Here is a 17314-nt window from a genome sequence, read left to right as displayed (position 1 = left end):
ACTGAAACGATATTGTGTCCTTACAAAACTAAGTAAAAAGTAAAAATATACAGAAACTGAATGGTAGGTCCAGGGGCTGGCGCAGTAGTATTTACGTTCACTGTTGTGTGGTCAAAGGTTCACGTTCATCAGCTATGGCTTCAACATAACCCATGGAAAAAAAAAAACGTGGAAACACGCATAGCCCCTGGGTTTGGTGCTGGACGGACACAGGAACTACACAAATGAGGAAACGTCCATGTTATTAGTCTCTTGGAACAAAAACACCTGTCCCGCGGTGAGAGGACAGCGCTCGAGCAGCTGCGGTGGCCGCAGCACGCGCCGTTTAAATATCCCGCCGCCTCCACTATCACAGCACTATCTGAGCAGCAGGGGCAGCAGGTAATGTCAGCTAATTAAAAGTTAAATAAAAACAAATTTACCGGCCACCGTGCTATTTCAGAGCCAGTTTCTTATTTGTATGTATGCAAGCTACGTAGCTACAAAACGTTATTCTCCATTCTGTTAACTTTCTAGCTAGCAACTTTGGTTTGGTGGCTAATGTTAGCTAGCATTTTGGAGCTAATTCATAAACCACAGGCTCCGTTAATGACGTGAGGCGCACGAGAATTTGCCAGAAAAGTAATTAAGTAAGTAAAGTTTATTTGTAGAGCACATTTAAACACAGCTCAGACTGGCCAAAATGCTGCACAAACGACAGTAATTGCAAAGTTAACAGTGAATAACAATGATAAATAAATTAACAACAGTAAACAACAAGGGGCATATAGAGAGTTACAGACATGACAACAAATTAAAAGGTAAGTGGGCCAAGAAGGCTAGTGAGTAAAAGTGTCTTTAGCCTAGATTTAAAACCAGATGGAGGGAGTATATCTAATGTGTAATGGCAGCTGGTTTGACAGTCATGGTGCAGCGACTGAAAAAAGGCTCTGCCACCTGTTAGCTGCAGTCGTGACCGCGGGACATACAGGAGAGATTTGCTGTCAGATCTGAGAGGCCGAGGAGCTGAGTGCCAGTGAATAAGGTCAGTGAGATAACGTGGGGCCTGACCATTAAGAGCCTTGACTGCAGCCAATAAGATCTTAAGTCGAATCCTGAAATGGACAGGAAGCCAATAAAGAGAGGCGAGGACTGGGGTGATGTGTTTTTTAGCACCAGTCACCATCCTTGCAGCTGTATTTTGGACCAAAGAGGATAAAGGGAATTGCCGGAGTCCAGTCATGATGTAATGAACGCATAACTTTTTCCATGTCATGGGAGAAAAATGAGTGACAGTGAGATTTGACTGCTGTGTGATCTCATGTCACAGCGAGAGCTCTTAAATGTTGATTTCTGGACTTTGCGCTGGGTGTGAGTGAGAAACAGAACGAACCAGATACTTGTGGCTGTCTGCTGTAGCTAAGTTAAGCTGGTTGGTTTTGAAGTTGTGGTTGACTTTGTTAAGAGATGATGGTGAGATGACTCTACATTGCGCAAAATGTTTTTGGCCAAAAATACCAGAAATCATTGTGAAGTCCCACTGCCATAAAAGGTTAGTGCAGCTCAACTGGAATTCATTTGAAGCGACTCTAGACAAAATAATGTTTGTGTGTTGGTGATCAGAACTCATGGAAACATATGCATGGTAAACCTGTTTGTTCTTTTCTTTTTTAAGCAAACCATTGTCCAATTAGCTGACCCAAGACATCTGTATGACTCCAGGCCAGCAGGCGAGAAGCGCTGAGAATGGATTGGTTTCACTGTAACCGGTGTTTCGGGAGGAAGGGGCAGAAGTTTGCTGTTTCCAGCTGTGGCCATATCCTCTGTGAGGGATGCATCAACCCTAGTATGACAGTTTGTCTGCACTGCTTGCCATAACATTAATTTACTTTTTTGTCTAGCCCCCCTACAAGTTCTTTATTCTCCAGCATCACCTGTCTTCTGTTTGATGCCATGTTGCAGAATGTTTCAGGCTGTTTTCTTTTTACCTGCTGCTGTGTCTTTTCCCTCAGAGCAGTGCAACATATGTGGAGCCACCTGCAATTATCTACCCATCACTGATCAGGTTGGCCTGTCAGGAGCATATATACTGAGTCTGAGGCTGCCCGTCCTGTTTTGTATAGTCAACACGCTGTATCTTTTCAAATTTCTGTTTTTAGATGAAGCCTCCCGAAAAGGCGTTCTTCATGGACCCCATGAAGCTCATCCAGTCACGGATGGAGCACATCGCACAAGTATGTTTCTCTTTCTTCCAATGTGTACCCCAAGCTCTCCTGCAGCACCACCATGTCAACATGCACATCAGGCTGTTTGTTTACAAAAAGGCGGCTTCAATCAGAGTGATATTTGACAAGATATGAAGCATCACCATGTCACAACATCCTCTGGGATGCACAGAGCTATTATCTTTTAACCAGAGTTGATTTCTCATAGACTCGTACTTATTTTCACTGAAAGAGCATCTTTCAACGTGGCCTTCATCCCCCACAGATTGCACTTTTTCAACAGACTCAGAGGGAGAGAGTCACTGCCTACTTCAAACATCAATCTGTGGAGCTGGAAAGGTGACGTCTCACCTCTCACCATTGTTCCTCTGTCCCTGTGTATACATTTCCCTGCATTGCAAAGCTATTATTCTTACCGTTTCTGCTTTTGGCAGGCAACTTTCTGAGCTGAAAAGAGAGAATGCCGAATTAAAAAAGCCCCTTTCTCAAAGGAGAGTAAGTGTTGCAAGAGACTGATAACAACAAAAGGCTGCAACTGCCTAAAATGCCAATGTTCAGATAAAACACTGGATGTTTAATTTGACCTGCACACCACCTTTTCCAACAGACTTCCCCAGGACAGTTGCTAATAAACGGGTAAAGGCCAGCTTACATTTCAGTACATTGTGTTGTTTGTTACAAACATTCTGGTAGTAAAGTGGAAATTAATAAGATGGATGAGTAATAATAGTTTCCCACATGTATAATGTAGTACTCAGAGGATGTCACTCCCTGTGGCTGTCACCTCTCCAGGTACACTTCATGATTCATGTGAATTTGCTGTGGTTACATCTTTTTTAATATGGATGGTCCATTTTAAGTCTTTTAATTCAAGTTGATGAGGCCTGTAAACTTACCTGTGCTATATCATGCATGTTTTCATTCACCAGTCACCCCTTGCTCACGAAATAGAAGGTAGTGTTCAGATGGATTTAATTTTTTCTTTGCTGCATCATCACATATCTACACTTTATCAAAACACAGATCTTTATCTAGTAAATCAGAATATGAAGTCTTGCAGAATATCTGTTGTCTAGATATTGAAACATGATGTCTATGGCTCAGTCACCCAGGTTCAGCCGAGTCCCAAGGCAGGTCAAGAGACAGGCGTCCCAGACTCACCCTCACGGTGAGCGTCAGATGAGCGTTAGATGGGCTACTGCCTTTGTTTTCAGACACAACCACAGTTCAATAAAGGAACTATATTTGAAGAATTTCTTGACAAATTAGGTGTCCACCACTTTAAAAAATTGACTTCTACACTTAAAATGCAGTTGTACCTCCTCACAGAATCACTATGCATATAATGGATCCTCCAAATGGTTAGCATATTAAGTCATGAACTTTGAGTAATGCCTCCATAATATATACATGGAATTTGGAATAGAATAGATTTGGTTTTAACTTTAGAGCACATTGAGGGGAACATTTGCCATCTGTCTTTCTGTTCTCAGCAGACCCCACCTGGATCAGCTACCTCTATTTCTAGCTTGAGCTCTCTTCAGGAACGTGGATTTCGTAAGTACTGTAAACACTTCTTGTAGTTGAGGCACAGATCTCATGTAATTAAAATGGATACACTGTATTTAATCAGCTTTGAAAAGAAATGCACAGTGTTGAATCGAAACCTTGTTGCCTCCCTGTTGTAAAAAGGAACTCAGATGTCTTTGAGTACTCCAACCAGGTGAGAAATACTCTAAAAGTTCTGCCATAAACCATTTTGTGACATTTGTCCATTGCACTCACGGGATCATTCTTGTGTAATTGCCAAGTTCTTCCATTTTTGTCATTCTCAGGACACAGCATCATTCTCCTAACATCTTCCAGGTCCAGCTCTTCAGTGGATCATTATATTCACCCAGGCAGTTAAGAAATGGCCGCTAATATTTGGGCCGTTTTTCTCATTTTAGGAATCACTTGACAGAGAGGTGAACACATTATATTTTGCCCACGAGCATTTGACAAAATATTTGCCCTGTCCTGAACAGTTGTTGAGTGCAGGTGATCTTTATCTCCTCTAGTTATACAGACATGAATGTGATTATTCTTACGAGTTTTCCTGCATTCACTGAAAAGTTGAACTGCTGGCTATATGATCCTAGTTTGACCAAAGCCTATGAATGAATGGGTTTTTTGGTCACTTCTTGTTTTGTGCAAATAAATTTGCAGAAGCATTTTGACATTTAAAGGTTCTGCAGAATAATTTCTTGCTTGCAACACTGAATATTTACATTAATCAAAACTCATTTCAATGAATTGAACTCAAGTGAATTCATTAATTGCACACACAAAAATTACTTGCACATGTGATTGTAAAGGCAAATCTTTTACTGGTTTCCAGTGACACAACTGTGCAAATGAGACAGAGTAACATTAAATGAGTGCCATTTTTTTCTTTCTTTCTTTTTTTTTTTTTTTTACAAATTAAAAAAAAAAAAAACTAAGTTGAGTACAACTACTGTAAAGAAATCTATAACTGAGGCAAAGGGAGACATTAAAGTCTTATGGACTTTTCCACACAGCATAACACTTGCATCACCTTTCCATGGCTAATAGAATAACAAACAGCAATGTAGAAAATATTTTATTAAATACATGTGCTGACATACCTGAATGTGACACATTTGTGCTTAAATTCATAATCTGAGTTGACAGAAATAGCATGTTAATTTAGCTGTGTATTGTTTAATGAAACCCTATGTTACTTGGTTACATATGGGCCCTCACCAGTCATTCCACTAACTCGTCTAGTTTATACACTGCTGTTTACAGAACTCTTTTAGGTCAGGTTCCATGACTACGACTATTTCATCTGCAGCAGATGAACTTGTTGAAATCATAATCATCCTTTCAACCCTCTCACACTCTGAGACTGAAAAATCAAGGCAAACACACACAAAAAAAATACTGAAATGGATTGAATCGCTGAGTGCAAATCCAAATTAAGGTTGGCAAATACTGTCATCTGTATGAATGCTGATGTGGAAGCTGGTTTATTAGTACTTATTACTAACATACTGTTGAACGGCGCAGGTCAATGCAAACTACATGTAAATCAAATGTTTCTGCATGGCATCAATCAATCGTAATACATTGCAGGTATACCTTTGCATTAACTTGAACTACAATTAGATTTACCAGCACTTGCTGAACATACCATGACATTTGAACGTTGCACGGTAAGAGGCTTAAATATTAAGAGAAAGTGAATGACACTGAATAGTTAGGAATTAATGTTCAGTGAAATAAATGGATTTAATGAGCATAATGATGGAAGGCTCCACAACCCAAGTGCAACATGCCAAATTAAAGTGTAAATGTCCAGTGTGCTTTTCATGAAAAGGAATTATTGGCTGTAAAAGGAATGATTACACACAGTGATCAGTCAACAATTTCATCTTCAATGACATAATTTTTCCCAGAGCAGTTTCTCGTCTGCTACACTGAAGTACCAAAAGTACGACCAATATAAATTATACTGCTACAATAACATACTAAAAAAAACCTGTAGTAGTGATAGACCATCTAAACAGAAATAATAAGCCTAAAAATATAGCAAACCAGTGTACATGGTACTGTCCTATTTACAGCAACATAGGCAGCACAAGTATTATTCAAGTCCAAATATATTAGTAAGCAGGAAATGCAGCATATAAAACAACAAGCCTTGGTTTGGACTTGTACTGGGAAGACTGACTGTTACACACCTGCTCCAATTATAAAGCAATGCTAACCAAATTAATAACTACAGTTGCTGACATGAAAGGGAAAGAAGGAAAACCCCACTGATGTTCAAAAATATCCCCAAGTTTGGCTCCAGTGTCTTTCACTCAATCAGTAACGTTAGGCTCTTGGTCTGTCTCTCCGCTCTCCTGAGATGCAAACCAATCCCGTACTTGCTGGTAACTCATTCTTGACTTCTTGCATAGGGAGTCAAGGTCTTTTTCTTGTAGCGCCCCTGTTAAACGGTGATATGCTACCAGTGGTTGGATATTAGGGGAATCTGCTTGGGCACTTGTTCCATTTGCTTGAGATTTTCGTTTGCGGCTACCTCCGCCCCGAGCGGTTGCCCCAGAACCACTTCCATTGGTTAGACCACTACCACTTTGCTGGTTAGCAAGTTCAGCTAAGAACTGTTCACGGACCCCCTGCACCCAGCGCAACTGACCATTTTTAACAGCGTAGCGCGTATCTCCGAACCACTGAATAACATCTGCGCGGGGTAAGCCTGTGAGCTTCACGAGCTCAGTGTAATCTTCACTCTTTGGCCACTGGCAGCGCAAGAAGTGCTGCTTTAGCACATCCAATTGTTCCTTGGTCTTCCGTGGTCGTCCAGCAGGAGTGAGGGCAGGGGACGTGGATGAGGAGGCCCCTGAGTGGCGCACCGCTGTGTGTGAGGAACTGGCTTTGGCGGAGTGGGACGACCTCTTTGATGTGCTGATGCCGTCTGAAAGTCGTTTATTTGGTGAGGCCGTTGGTGGTGGGGTGCCAGAGGGGGAAGAGCAGGGGGAAGGTTTTAATATACCTGATGGTTGCTGTGGAACATCTGGCTCAATGTTAACGGTCTTGGTCAACTGTAAGGGTTTGTCTTCACTTTGTTCCTCGTCCTTAACATCGTCCCCATCACAAGAAATCTCCTCGCTAGCCTCACATCCCTCTTCCGTTTCTGTCACTCTTTCTCCAAATGCTTCCAGGCTGTTTGACAGGAAAGTCTGAAAGAAATCGGAGTCTTTGATCCCATTACTACGGCCTCCTTCGTGCACCTTTACACCATTTAGCTGTTGACGAGTCTTTTGAGTAATAAGTGGAAGAGGCTGCAGTTGCTGATCATCTTTTACTGCAACTGCAGTATGCTGAGAATAAACCTGGGCTGCTGCAAGGGTTCCTCGGCCAACCCTAAGCTGGTAACGGCTGTCACTGAACCATTTACGGATGTCGTTGCGGCTCAGCCCTGTCTCGTCCTGCAAACGTCTAAGTTCTGCCTCTGCGGGCCAGTTCTCTCTCAGAAAGCTGCTGCGGAGGACAGCAAGCTGAGCTTTGGACTTTTTGTAACGTCCGTGGCGGCGCTGTTGGGACGATGACTCCGAGAGGTCAAGGGAGACGTCAGCTGCAGTAGTTGCTGGCATGTCCACTGGGGGGCGGTAGTAGTATGAATCCTGTGGGGGTGGGAGAGACAGGCTGAAACATGGGACAGAGGGTTTGGGTGGTTTGTAGGATTCTGGTGACTCATACTTTGGTTTATTCTTCTGTGGGGGCAAGCTGGAAAGTCCACCATCTATTTCATTGCTCTCCTTGTCATCCACTATCAACTCCTCACTGCTTTTCCTCTTGCTCTTCATCTTGACATCCTCCTTTGTTTCAGTATAGTCACCAAAAAGCTCAGGTACTGACAGCTTCTGCCGTGTCTCCTCAATCTCCTCTGAGGCCCAGCTTATACCATATTTAATTCTTTGCACCATAAACCACACCTTGACTTTGTCCAGTGGCAAGGCACACACTCGGGCTAAGGTATTAACCTCACGGGATGTGGGATATGGAAACAGGTTGAAGGCTTGGACCAGCTCTGGAATAGCATCAAGTTCACGAGTCTGATCAGATTGTGTCCACACCAGCTTCAGTCCCTCTGACACCAGAGGCAGGCACACAACAGAGTTGTGGTTAGTGCTGAAACTCGCCACATTGCTGGTGTTGCTCTCAGATGCGCTGGCAGAGTGATGCACATCCTTAGTGGAGCGCTGAGCAGAACGCTTTCCTTCACATTCTGTCTTTGTCGCTTCACCTTCTGCAGGCTCCTTCATGTCTGCGTCTAGTCGCGTTCTGCCATTGCGTTCACGGTAGGTTTCCATCTGGATTATCAAAGTCAGTCTCTTACCTAGAAAACAAAGACAAAAATCACAGATTTAGCTGTTAATGTGCTTTGTTTGTCCTAACTGCGAAGATGTTGTTGATGCTTAAGTGTTCAACTAACACACACAATGTTGTGAACTTTCGGTTCTCTTCTACGCTCAGTCAAATACTTGACAGCTGTTTCCCCTGCTCCCCCTCCCTTACTTTGCACTCCTTATTCTGAACCATGCAATGAAACTAGTCGTATACTCTCTGTCCAGATTGAGTTCCCCTCCCCCCTGGAACCAAAGTGTGGTGACTGACTTTTGTTTTGTGAGAGTGGGGGAGTGGTGGCAAAGGGTGGGGTAGGGTGGGGTGGGAGTTGGGGTCCATAAGAAATCCATCACAGTCTACTTTCTCACCCCTTCCCAGTCCTGGCTTTGTTCCACTTCCAAGTTCTCAAATCCGAAAAGATCCAAGGGTAGCCTCTTCAGGAAGGCAAACCACTACAGAAGAAACCTAAACAAGGAGACAATGGGCTTGCATTAGTCATACCCAGGCAAGGAATTACGGCAGGCTACATATTTGAGGTACATTCACTGAATAAATGCAGTAGTCTTGGTGGAAATAATAAAAAAACAACAACATGTTCTATAAATAAAAATTACAGCTTTCTCTCAGTATTTTCCAATTGTTAAGCAACAGGTGTAGTGTAAGACACCTGAGGATATTTTTTCAACTGAAATTTCAGTGTGAGCATGAGTAAAAAAAAAAAAAAAAAAAAATTTACAAACCAGCTCTACTCTGTCCATTGTATTTATGGCTATTTCTGCCCCACTGCAGCCAGTAGCTAATAATATGAATCAGGTGTCCAGGCTGTTAGAGATAAGACATTACCTTACAAGTAACTATGGTATATTTACATGTAGAAATTGTTTCTTTTATCTATTTAGGACACCAGGGTAAATGCAGCACATTGAGGGAATAGATTAAGCCGTGGTGATTTAGGCCATTTGTGGCACGCACAAATTAAGTGTGCCAAAGGGCCACTGGCTAATAATCATCAACAAGTTTAATTATGATTCATTTACGATTGATTGGCCAAAGCGAGGAGGAGATCGCCAACGATTTCCAGATCATTTAAAAAAAATAATAATAATCGCGCATTGTAACGGTTTGTAGCGTGTAGGTGTCACAAAATAACAAAAAGCTGAAAAGTTGCCCACATTACCAGTGACAATAACAGTCCACTGTCTCCCCCTTTGTGGCGTACTAACTAAAACGCTTCAGACTGCACAGGCGCACTTCGCCGTCAGACACGCTTCAGTGAAACATAAAAATAAACTTACCGAAAATACCAAAGCCGCCTTTTATTCCGGCGATCCGTGCGAGCGACAAGGAAACGAAAGAAAACCCGGAGTTTTTCCTTCCGCCGGTCCGCCTTTTATGGCTGAAGTTTAGAGAAAGAGCAGGGAAACAATACCGTCTGCCTGTTTGACCCTTGTCTTATTTATCAAGCACCTCGACGGGATTACGTTTAGGATACAAAGATGAGAGGCGGCCAAGTTTGTCGCCTTTCCTGCGAGTTGAGCCGCCGTGTGATTCTTGTTGTGTAGGGGCGAAATCTTTAATCCGTGGGGCCGATGTCTGAACTTGAGTCGCCGTTACTTCGTCCTCCTCGGTCCGTCCGTTGTTGCTTTTGTTCTGAAACTGAGAAGTGTTTCCCCTGTCCGGCCAGATCGAGGCGAGGCGGAGCCGAGAGGACCAGGAAGCCCAGCAGGCCCCAGTGACTCTCCTCAGTGACGGCACGGAGGGTGTGCCAGCCCGCAAAAGCAGGCCGGGGATTGGCGGAAGGAGGCGCCTGTATAATAAAGCCCTGGCAGTAGGCTAATGCAGGGGTTCCCACACAGTTTCATGTCCACCCCACCTCGCTACATGCACGCCGAGACCACAACACCCGTCTTGATGACATTTTGTCTGAGGATGCCCCATCTCCCGAGAGTATTACTGCAGAATATAGCCTGTGCACACCTATCTTTCCTGTAGGCTGGATATCCAAAACAGCCATTCTTTTATCCTAATCCCACTTAACGTTTGTGAGTTAATTAAATAATTGGACTAATTCTCATTTTTCTAGAGTCCTCCCACAAAATCCTCAGGGTCCTTCTACCCCTCTCTGAAAACTACCGAACAGATAAAAAACAACCCTCCTGTTGCCTTCAAATTTACTAACATATTTTATCAGTCGGGGCCAATTTAACCCCAGTAAATTAAACCTCCAGAAAATGATCATAATAAAAACTGCTACCCAAGCTTATGTGGCTTATGTCAGGTACTTTATGTGTCCTGCTGACTACTGAAATAGCCCTTTAAATAAAACATAACCCTCCTTAAACATCAAAGTTCTTGTAGGAATTATGTTATTCCCTCCCAAATGTCACATTAACTATCAGTGGTTCTCGCTCTACTACAGCTGTGGTGATATTAGGTGAGCTTTCAAGCAGGGAGAAGTTTTTTAAGATTATAAATGGCATGTTATATTTCCTCAGTGTAATCCAGAACGACTAAAACCAATGTGTGTAAAATGTTGATATTTCTTATGTTTTATACAGCCACAAAAGCCTGAGGTCAAACTGACACCAAAGAAACACTGATGTGTACAAAATGTGTCCAGGACATCGAAAACATATCAGCATGTTCATTTTATGTTTACCCAGTAGTTCCCTTTAAAATAGGAAAAGTCATGAAATATGAAGCAATAAAATGATGTTGATCTTGTATTTAGACACAGTATGTAGCTTCAAACACTATTATATGCCTGAAAAAGTACATTTTGGCCAAAGTCAACTTACAAGCCATTTTTTCTCTATCCTAACTAAGGTGGAAAGGTAAAGCAGAGCTGCCACAAAGTGCCTCAGAGATAGTTTTCTCCTTAATCAATGTAATTTACGCAGTTCAATAGCTTATTTCAAAGAGCAGAGTGAGAGCAAGGTGGCTGCCCTGATTCAGGACGCCTGAGTTTAAAGCCCCCGTGTCTGCAAGAATCTGCTCTGCCACGGTCCTGGGGCAAGCATGCTTTTCCGAGCTAGACCTCCTCTCACTTCCTAGTGGAGGGGGATGAGTGAAAAGAAAATCTGCCAAATAGGGTTCACATACAAATGCATCAAAAACAAATCTCAAACATTTACGTCATTACTCTAAAAAAAATCATTAGTCTGAAAGCAATCTGTGGTGGGAAAAAGAGAACAGGCATGTGAACAAATCTGTACACAATAAGCCAGTTTTATTTTTTTTTCTGCACAGTGTCTGATTTATTCAAACATTCTAGATATTGGTAAAAAATATTTCTTTATAAATATATCACATACACACTCCTATTTTTCACATTCTGTTGCTTCAACAATTGTTAGTATTAATGTTAAAATACAAAAAATCATCAGGACCACCCTTCATGTTATGGAAATTATTACTGAATCACATTCATGATGTAAGCTTATCTAAGACTCCTTCATGCAGGCCAGACTAAATCTTTGACATCTGCATTGAAATGAAAGTGTTTTTGTCCCCTTTTAGCAACCAGTCACAACCATGTGACTGACCGCTGCCCTGGTCGGTGAGGGTGTAGTTGCATTTAAAGCTTGATAAGAGTCAGTCCAAACTCGCTATTTTGCGGCCACTTCTAAGTATTGAGTTAGGGAGGGTTCAGAATCGCCCGCTTGCAAGGGTGAGCATGAAACGTGGCATCCGCAGAAATGAGGGCACAACGGTGGAGAGCCACGAGAGGTACGGGACCTGGGTCAGGAGGAACTTTAGGGAGGTGTAGTCAGTCACACTCCGACCTGCAATAAAACAAACAAGAAAAATGCTGGAATGACGTGATTTTGCTGACAACATACTAAAATGATGTGACGGCACTCAATAGTTCAAATCTTGAAACTCTAACAACATCGAAAGTTAGAAAAGCATTAATACATTTACCATCAATATCTTGTATCCCATAGCGCCTTGCCAGGTCACACGTCATCAGGACTTTCCCCGTCAGTGACATCAGATTTTTATCTTTAAGGCAGAGAGAGAGAAAAATAACATTTAAGTGAATTACTGTGATGACTAAATACTTGATCACCCTCATCAAACGTTAGAAGAAAGTATGAGTAAATCGTAGTTTTCCATTTAAATACCTCAATCTGAATGCGTAAAAATGTGTACTGCAATGGTGTTGAGGGTGGTTGCTAGGGTGTTGCTGTGTGGTTGCGACAGTGACCTGGATGGTTGGCAGGCGGATGCTGTGGTGTTGTGGATGGTTGTTAGGGTGTTGCTAGGCGGTAGGACCAGCTAAAATATATATCTAATTAATTTAATGAGCACACTAATCATGTGGCGGTTAAAAGTTGTTTTGTTTGTTTCCCAAATATCAAAATGTGTGTGAAGGAGGGCCAAAAAAATAGACAAAATAAAGCCTGCCTGCTCATTCAGTTTTGCTGTCAGGTGAGGCGCGTCTGTTGTAATCCTACCTTTTGCCAGTTCGACAATGCACTTCCCGCTCAGCTCTGTGGTTTCCCCGCTGGCAAAGACTTCCTTGAACTGCGGGAGAGAGAAACTCGTACATGAATAAAAGCGCAGCTGTGAAGGGAGCGTACCTCTGAGTGCGGCTGTGTTATCTAAAAGACAGTCTACCTTGGGATCGACACCCGGCGGCGTGTCTTTCTCCAGTATGAACTGAGACACCAGCTCTGTCTGCACCGCCCCCGGCCACAGGCTGACAGAAGCCACCCCTCTGCTTTTCAGCTCCACCGCCGTGTCCGCCGCCAGCCGGTCGCACTGCAAAGAAACCACACTTTAAAACGGGTTCTTCTGGCACAGAGATACGTTGCAATGCAGTTTATTTTGAGTCAGTTTACTTATTCGAATTTTGTTAGTTTTAGTCTATTTTTGCTGACAAAGTCTTCCAAGTGGTTGTAGTCTTGAGTGAACGCTGTAATCTAATTCTATTCAATCATTTTTCACATTTTTCCCTGTAAATCCTTCATTAAAGTATGTGTTTGTGACCTTTATCCTTACATTGATCTACATTCACCATTATAGCTTCTTGTATTTTGTATAGCTTTTGTTCTTATACTGTAATATCCAAAGTTAAGTTTGTCAGTGTATCTATCACTTCCAAACTGAGGTCAGAAGCTGTCTTTACATCTTTTATTTGTTGATGAAAATTAAGTTTTATTTTTGTCTTGGAAAAAGTGTTGTGGGGGGAAACTTTTAGCCATACTTTCACTCAACCAATTAAAACGGGATCATGCAACGGTCAAGCTTTAGAAGCAGAGAACGTACTGCAGCTTTACCAACACCATATGGCACATTGAAGAGGTATCTCAGCCCGCCCATAGACGAGATGACAACTATCAACCCGCGACCCTGTGCCACCATCAAGCGGGAGGCGTAAACTGAGCAGAAGTAGTGGCCCCTGAAAGGAGAATAAATGTTGAAACAAGTCAAACAAATGTGCTTGTTAGCAGACGTTCAATGCGCCTGTCAGGATAATCTTAGACATGAACGACACATCATAGAGGAAACATTTCACAATGCTGCATAGCCTCCGTTTCCAGTCTAGCGCTTTTATGCTTGTTGAAATAAGCGCTAATGCAGGAGTGAATTTCCACAGAACAAGAACAGAAAAATATGTGAATAACAGAGTCCGGGAAACTGGAATGAGAGAGGAGGAAATGACTGAGCAATCAGTCGGCCATGACTAATCCGACATGACGAAGCACAGAGACCTACCTGAGGCCTGTGTTGTTTATGGAATCCCAGATAGACGGATCGGTTTCCCAAAACTTCTTCCCCATGTTCTCAAAAATAGTCTGGAATACAATATCACAGAGACAATTTGCTGTGAGGGGAATCGCACAGTGGACAGTTTAAAGTTGGTGCCTTATCTCTTTAATGCTCCCAATCACATCGCTTCATTACACGGGGCACACTGCACGTCTCTAAGATAGAATATAACATTAAGTGGCTGCTCTCCATGCGATGGTGACACCAACCTGAACCCCGGCGTAGGCGTTGTTAACCAGGATGTCCAGCCTGCCGTTCTGCTCACGCTCGATCCGTTCAAACAGTTCTTCGATGTCTTTGTCCTTTGAGGAATCACAGACAACAGGCACACAGTAGCCGCCCCTTTCCTTAACCTGTGTCAGAACAAAAAAAAAAAATCAAAATGTGAATACAAGGACCAAAGCCTGACATTAAAAAATACACCCACACTGTAGCCAGGAACACACAAGAAGTCAGTCATCCAGCATTTTTTAGAGATTTGCCATACTGATCACAAATCACAGGTTAACGGGAGGCCGGTGCCGGTGATCAGCCGTCCCGTGAGCTTCATGCGGCCCTGAGGAAGTGACAGCACCACATTTCACCTCTGCGGCGGTTTGTTTCAGAGTCTTCTCCTGGCGCCCGGTGATGTAGACGGTGGCTCCTGCCTCGGACAGCTGGAGAGCGATGCCCCTGCCGATGCCCCTGGAGGCCCCGGTCACCACACACACCCAGCCAGACAGGGCCATCTTCTGGAGAGGAAGACAGCCAAGGATTCAGATCGACCACATGACCACAGTTCCTGTCTCAACCGTGCCACAATTTGTTTGCTCTGACAGTAACTACATTCATAATGAACTGCACATATTTATACTCCTATCTTTCCTCACTGTATTAGTATGTTATCCTGTGTGCTATTTATTATATTGTTGAGTGTACTATTTCATATATACATATTCTATTCGATAGATTTATTTTATTCTTATCACTCTGATAAGGTATACATGTTTTTTTCTTTTCTCTTCTATTTTTTGGTATTGATCCACCTCATTTATTATTACTTGTGTTAAATAATTTTTTCTAAAGATTATTTTTGTTTATTTCTCTCTTCTAGTGTTGAGGAGTATAATTTGTGTGGTCTTCTATAATATCTGTGAATCTTCCAAGTTGGGATCAGTAAAGTCCATCCATCTATATACACAGTTATGAGCTCTCTCGTTTTGGACATAGGCCTGCAATACACAGAAGATGAACAGAGATCAATTAGAAACTGGCTGAAGTGTGTCAAAAGCTGCTTCTTGCCACACAGTGTCCAGAGTTCACATAGCAGCGTTCCCCCGTTATGCAATAGGTGAAATCATCATTATCCAACACCATGCTCCAAGCCTACACTAATACACTGGGATTAATGCATACTACATTAAGGCTGGACTGTGGTTTCATCACGCCTGCGAAAAAGAAAAGCTCCTGAACAACTTTTAGAGAAGTGTTCCCCCTCTCCATAGCAAAAGTATTGATTAGGAGGCTAAAAGCAGATGAATAGCAGCTACGTCACACCAAATATAAACACCATAAAATGTGGAGAATGTCGTCAACTCTTTAAAACAGTGATTTTTCTACGTGGTAATGTGGGAATAAACATTAAATATAATCACTATTGACTACAAATAACAGCCAGTTCTGCGTAACAGTCCCGTTATAAAAGCAGCGCTATTAAAAAAAATGTTAGCAAGTTGTATTGTGAGTGGAAAGCGAAGGTTATCCGCTATAAATGAAAAGGCTACCAAAGATAAAAAAAAAAAATACCTTTCTCCTGCAGCTGTTAGGGCTGACGTCTTGAAAAGGCTCGCTGAAAGGCTGGTGTCGTTGTCGGAAAGGTCACTGCTCGTTGTTGGGCTTATTTCTTTATAGTGGTATAAACGCCTGCAGGCTATAGACACATGAAAATCATTACGGCTCTGTCACGCCTCCCTGAACCGGAATATCGCAAAGAACCGTGGGATTTAAGCAGAGAGTGTCGGTCGAGGTGAAGCGAGAGGATTCACCACAAAGTACTTCCGCTTTGGCTTGACTCGCCCGACGAGATACTCCTCAGTCTCACCGAGCAGTCATGCTCTTGAGTTCAATGCACATACTGCACTGTTAACAACCATGTGTGTAAGCAAGCCGTTACACACACAAGAGTTTGCACATTATGTAGCAAGGTTGGCGACCTATAAAACAAACAAAACGACTCAAAAGTTCCAGGACCACACCGCTGATTTTGAATCTTTGGCCTGTTTACTGCAGTTCACCCACATTTTACAGTGTAACAAATCATATCATCAAAACCCCTTGATTTTTAAATATGAATTTTGGTTGTGACACCCACATTATAATGTTTGGAGGCTAACAAAGTCGTCTCCATTCATAAACCACGGAACTTATTTTATTAATCCACTGTGTAAAATGTTTCCTCGGGGACTATTTTCTGACATAGGGCTGTTTCACTCCAGGGACTGCCCATTGGTCAGAGGGCCTGTTTTTCCAAAATCCCAGTAGTCTGAAAAATGTCCCATATTGGACCAAAAGCCCATTAGTCCAATGGCCTATTATCTCAAAAACAAATGTCCATTATTCCAAAATCGAAAATAGTCTGAAAAATATCTCTTTGGACTGAAACCACATTAGTGACAAATGCATCCAGTCCATAAAATGCATCTACTTCATAGTTTGGTTAAGTTTAAGCAGTTTCCTCAAGTTAAAGGAGTATTCTAAAATTTTGGGCAAAATACCCTTTCTCTGCCTTACCCAGACTGAGACAGATCATCAAGTCATTAGCTCCGTCAAAGTGAAAAAATAGTTGATGACAGAGAGTTAAAAGACCAAGACAGTGGTGGTAAGCTTTTTTTTTTTTTTTTTTTTTGTGACATTTCCATTTCATTAGCCTGTGTGTTGTACTGCGCCTCTCGCAGTGAGCGGATGTGTGTTAAAATCTGTTGTTTTGCTCTGTCTGCAGAGGACAGTGGACTCACAACTGACTGAGTTGAGGCCAGCAGGAGGAAGAAGACAGAAGGAGGAAGAAGATTTAGTTTTCATTGTTTAAATGCAAACACTGCAGATTTAAAGAATACAACTGTCCAAGTCACACAGCATTAGTCCTTACCTCAAGACATGTGCTAGTGAATTTTACCAGCCCTGTGTATTTTTTTTTTCATGTAGAGCTTTGTCTTTTTTTTTTTTTTTTTTAGGGAGTTGTTCCTCATCCGATGTGAGGGTCTAAGGACAGAGGATGTTGTATTTTTCTGTAAAGCCCTTTGGGACAAATTTGTAATTTGTGATTCTGGGCTATACAAATAAATAAAATTGAACTGAATTGAATTGAATTGAATTGAATTGAATTGAATTGAATTGAATTTTACCTGTCACATATATCCAGACTATATGTGTTTCAG

General features: G+C 42.2%; 3 protein-coding genes across 15 annotated transcripts; 1 reads left to right on the top strand and 2 right to left on the bottom strand.

The window, feature by feature from the left end:
- Positions 1–259: 259 nt before the first annotated feature.
- Positions 260–14641, top strand: LOC115374989 (RING finger protein 212B). Of its 11 annotated transcripts, none has more exons than XM_030074201.1 (13): positions 260–381; positions 1655–1825; positions 1992–2044; positions 2139–2213; positions 2470–2543; positions 2639–2699; positions 2812–2840; positions 2956–2996; positions 3134–3158; positions 3309–3372; positions 3701–3761; positions 3897–3927; positions 4040–4431. In XM_030074201.1, the coding sequence occupies exons 2-13, from the start codon at positions 1726–1728 to the stop codon at positions 4125–4127; spliced, it is 702 nt and encodes a 233-aa protein (XP_029930061.1). In that variant the 5' UTR covers positions 260–381; positions 1655–1725; the 3' UTR covers positions 4128–4431. The 11 variants fall into 11 exon arrangements, with proteins under 11 accessions (XP_029930061.1, XP_029930054.1, XP_029930065.1 ...); XM_030074194.1 differs by having other exon boundaries at positions 3698–3761; XM_030074197.1 differs by having other exon boundaries at positions 272–381; positions 1702–1825; positions 3698–3761.
- homeza (homeobox and leucine zipper encoding a) lies at positions 4554–9853 on the bottom strand. 2 transcript variants are annotated; one of them, XM_030074191.1, is made up of 3 exons: positions 9419–9853; positions 8488–8588; positions 4554–8113 (listed from the first exon to the last, which is right to left on the bottom strand). In XM_030074191.1, exon 3 carries the CDS (start codon positions 8087–8089, stop codon positions 6074–6076), a length of 2016 nt encoding a protein of 671 aa, XP_029930051.1. In that variant the 5' UTR covers positions 8090–8113; positions 8488–8588; positions 9419–9853; the 3' UTR covers positions 4554–6073. The 2 variants fall into 2 exon arrangements, with proteins under 2 accessions (XP_029930051.1, XP_029930050.1); XM_030074190.1 differs by having other exon boundaries at positions 4554–8115; positions 8492–8588.
- Positions 11332–15862, bottom strand: dhrs1 (dehydrogenase/reductase (SDR family) member 1). Of its 2 annotated transcripts, none has more exons than XM_030074192.1 (9): positions 15687–15862; positions 14486–14632; positions 14111–14254; positions 13848–13927; positions 13398–13530; positions 12747–12890; positions 12584–12653; positions 12048–12128; positions 11332–11908 (listed from the first exon to the last, which is right to left on the bottom strand). In XM_030074192.1, exons 2-9 carry the CDS (start codon positions 14627–14629, stop codon positions 11772–11774), a joined length of 933 nt encoding a protein of 310 aa, XP_029930052.1. In that variant the 5' UTR covers positions 14630–14632; positions 15687–15862; the 3' UTR covers positions 11332–11771. The 2 variants fall into 2 exon arrangements, with proteins under 2 accessions (XP_029930052.1, XP_029930053.1); XM_030074193.1 differs by having other exon boundaries at positions 14486–14629.
- Positions 15863–17314: the final 1452 nt, after the last annotated feature.

The sequence above is a fragment of the Myripristis murdjan genome, chromosome 17 (genome assembly GCF_902150065.1).
Source record: "Myripristis murdjan chromosome 17, fMyrMur1.1, whole genome shotgun sequence".
Classification (NCBI taxonomy): Eukaryota; Metazoa; Chordata; class Actinopteri; order Holocentriformes; family Holocentridae; genus Myripristis; species Myripristis murdjan.
The sequence above is the reverse complement of the archived record's forward strand: the minus strand, read 5'-3'. Positions and strand labels throughout refer to the sequence as shown.

Coding starts and splice junctions, on each gene's coding strand:
- LOC115374989 (XM_030074194.1), top strand. CDS start 1,726: ATGGATTGGTTTCACTGTAACCGGTGTTTCGGGAGGAAGGGGCAGAAG. Junction 2,045..2,138: donor ATCTACCCATCACTGATCAG/GTTGGCCTGTCA, acceptor TTCTGTTTTTAG/ATGAAGCCTCCCGAAAAGGC. Junction 3,159..3,308: donor CCTTGCTCACGAAATAGAAG/GTAGTGTTCAGA, acceptor TCTATGGCTCAG/TCACCCAGGTTCAGCCGAGT.
- homeza (XM_030074191.1), bottom strand. CDS start 8,089: ATGGAAACCTACCGTGAACGCAATGGCAGAACGCGACTAGACGCAGAC.
- dhrs1 (XM_030074192.1), bottom strand. CDS start 14,629: ATGGCCCTGTCTGGCTGGGTGTGTGTGGTGACCGGGGCCTCCAGGGGC. Junction 13,928..14,110: donor ACGCCTACGCCGGGGTTCAG/GTTGGTGTCACC, acceptor ATTGTATTCCAG/ACTATTTTTGAGAACATGGG. Junction 13,531..13,847: donor ATAAACAACACAGGCCTCAG/GTAGGTCTCTGT, acceptor TTCTCCTTTCAG/GGGCCACTACTTCTGCTCAG.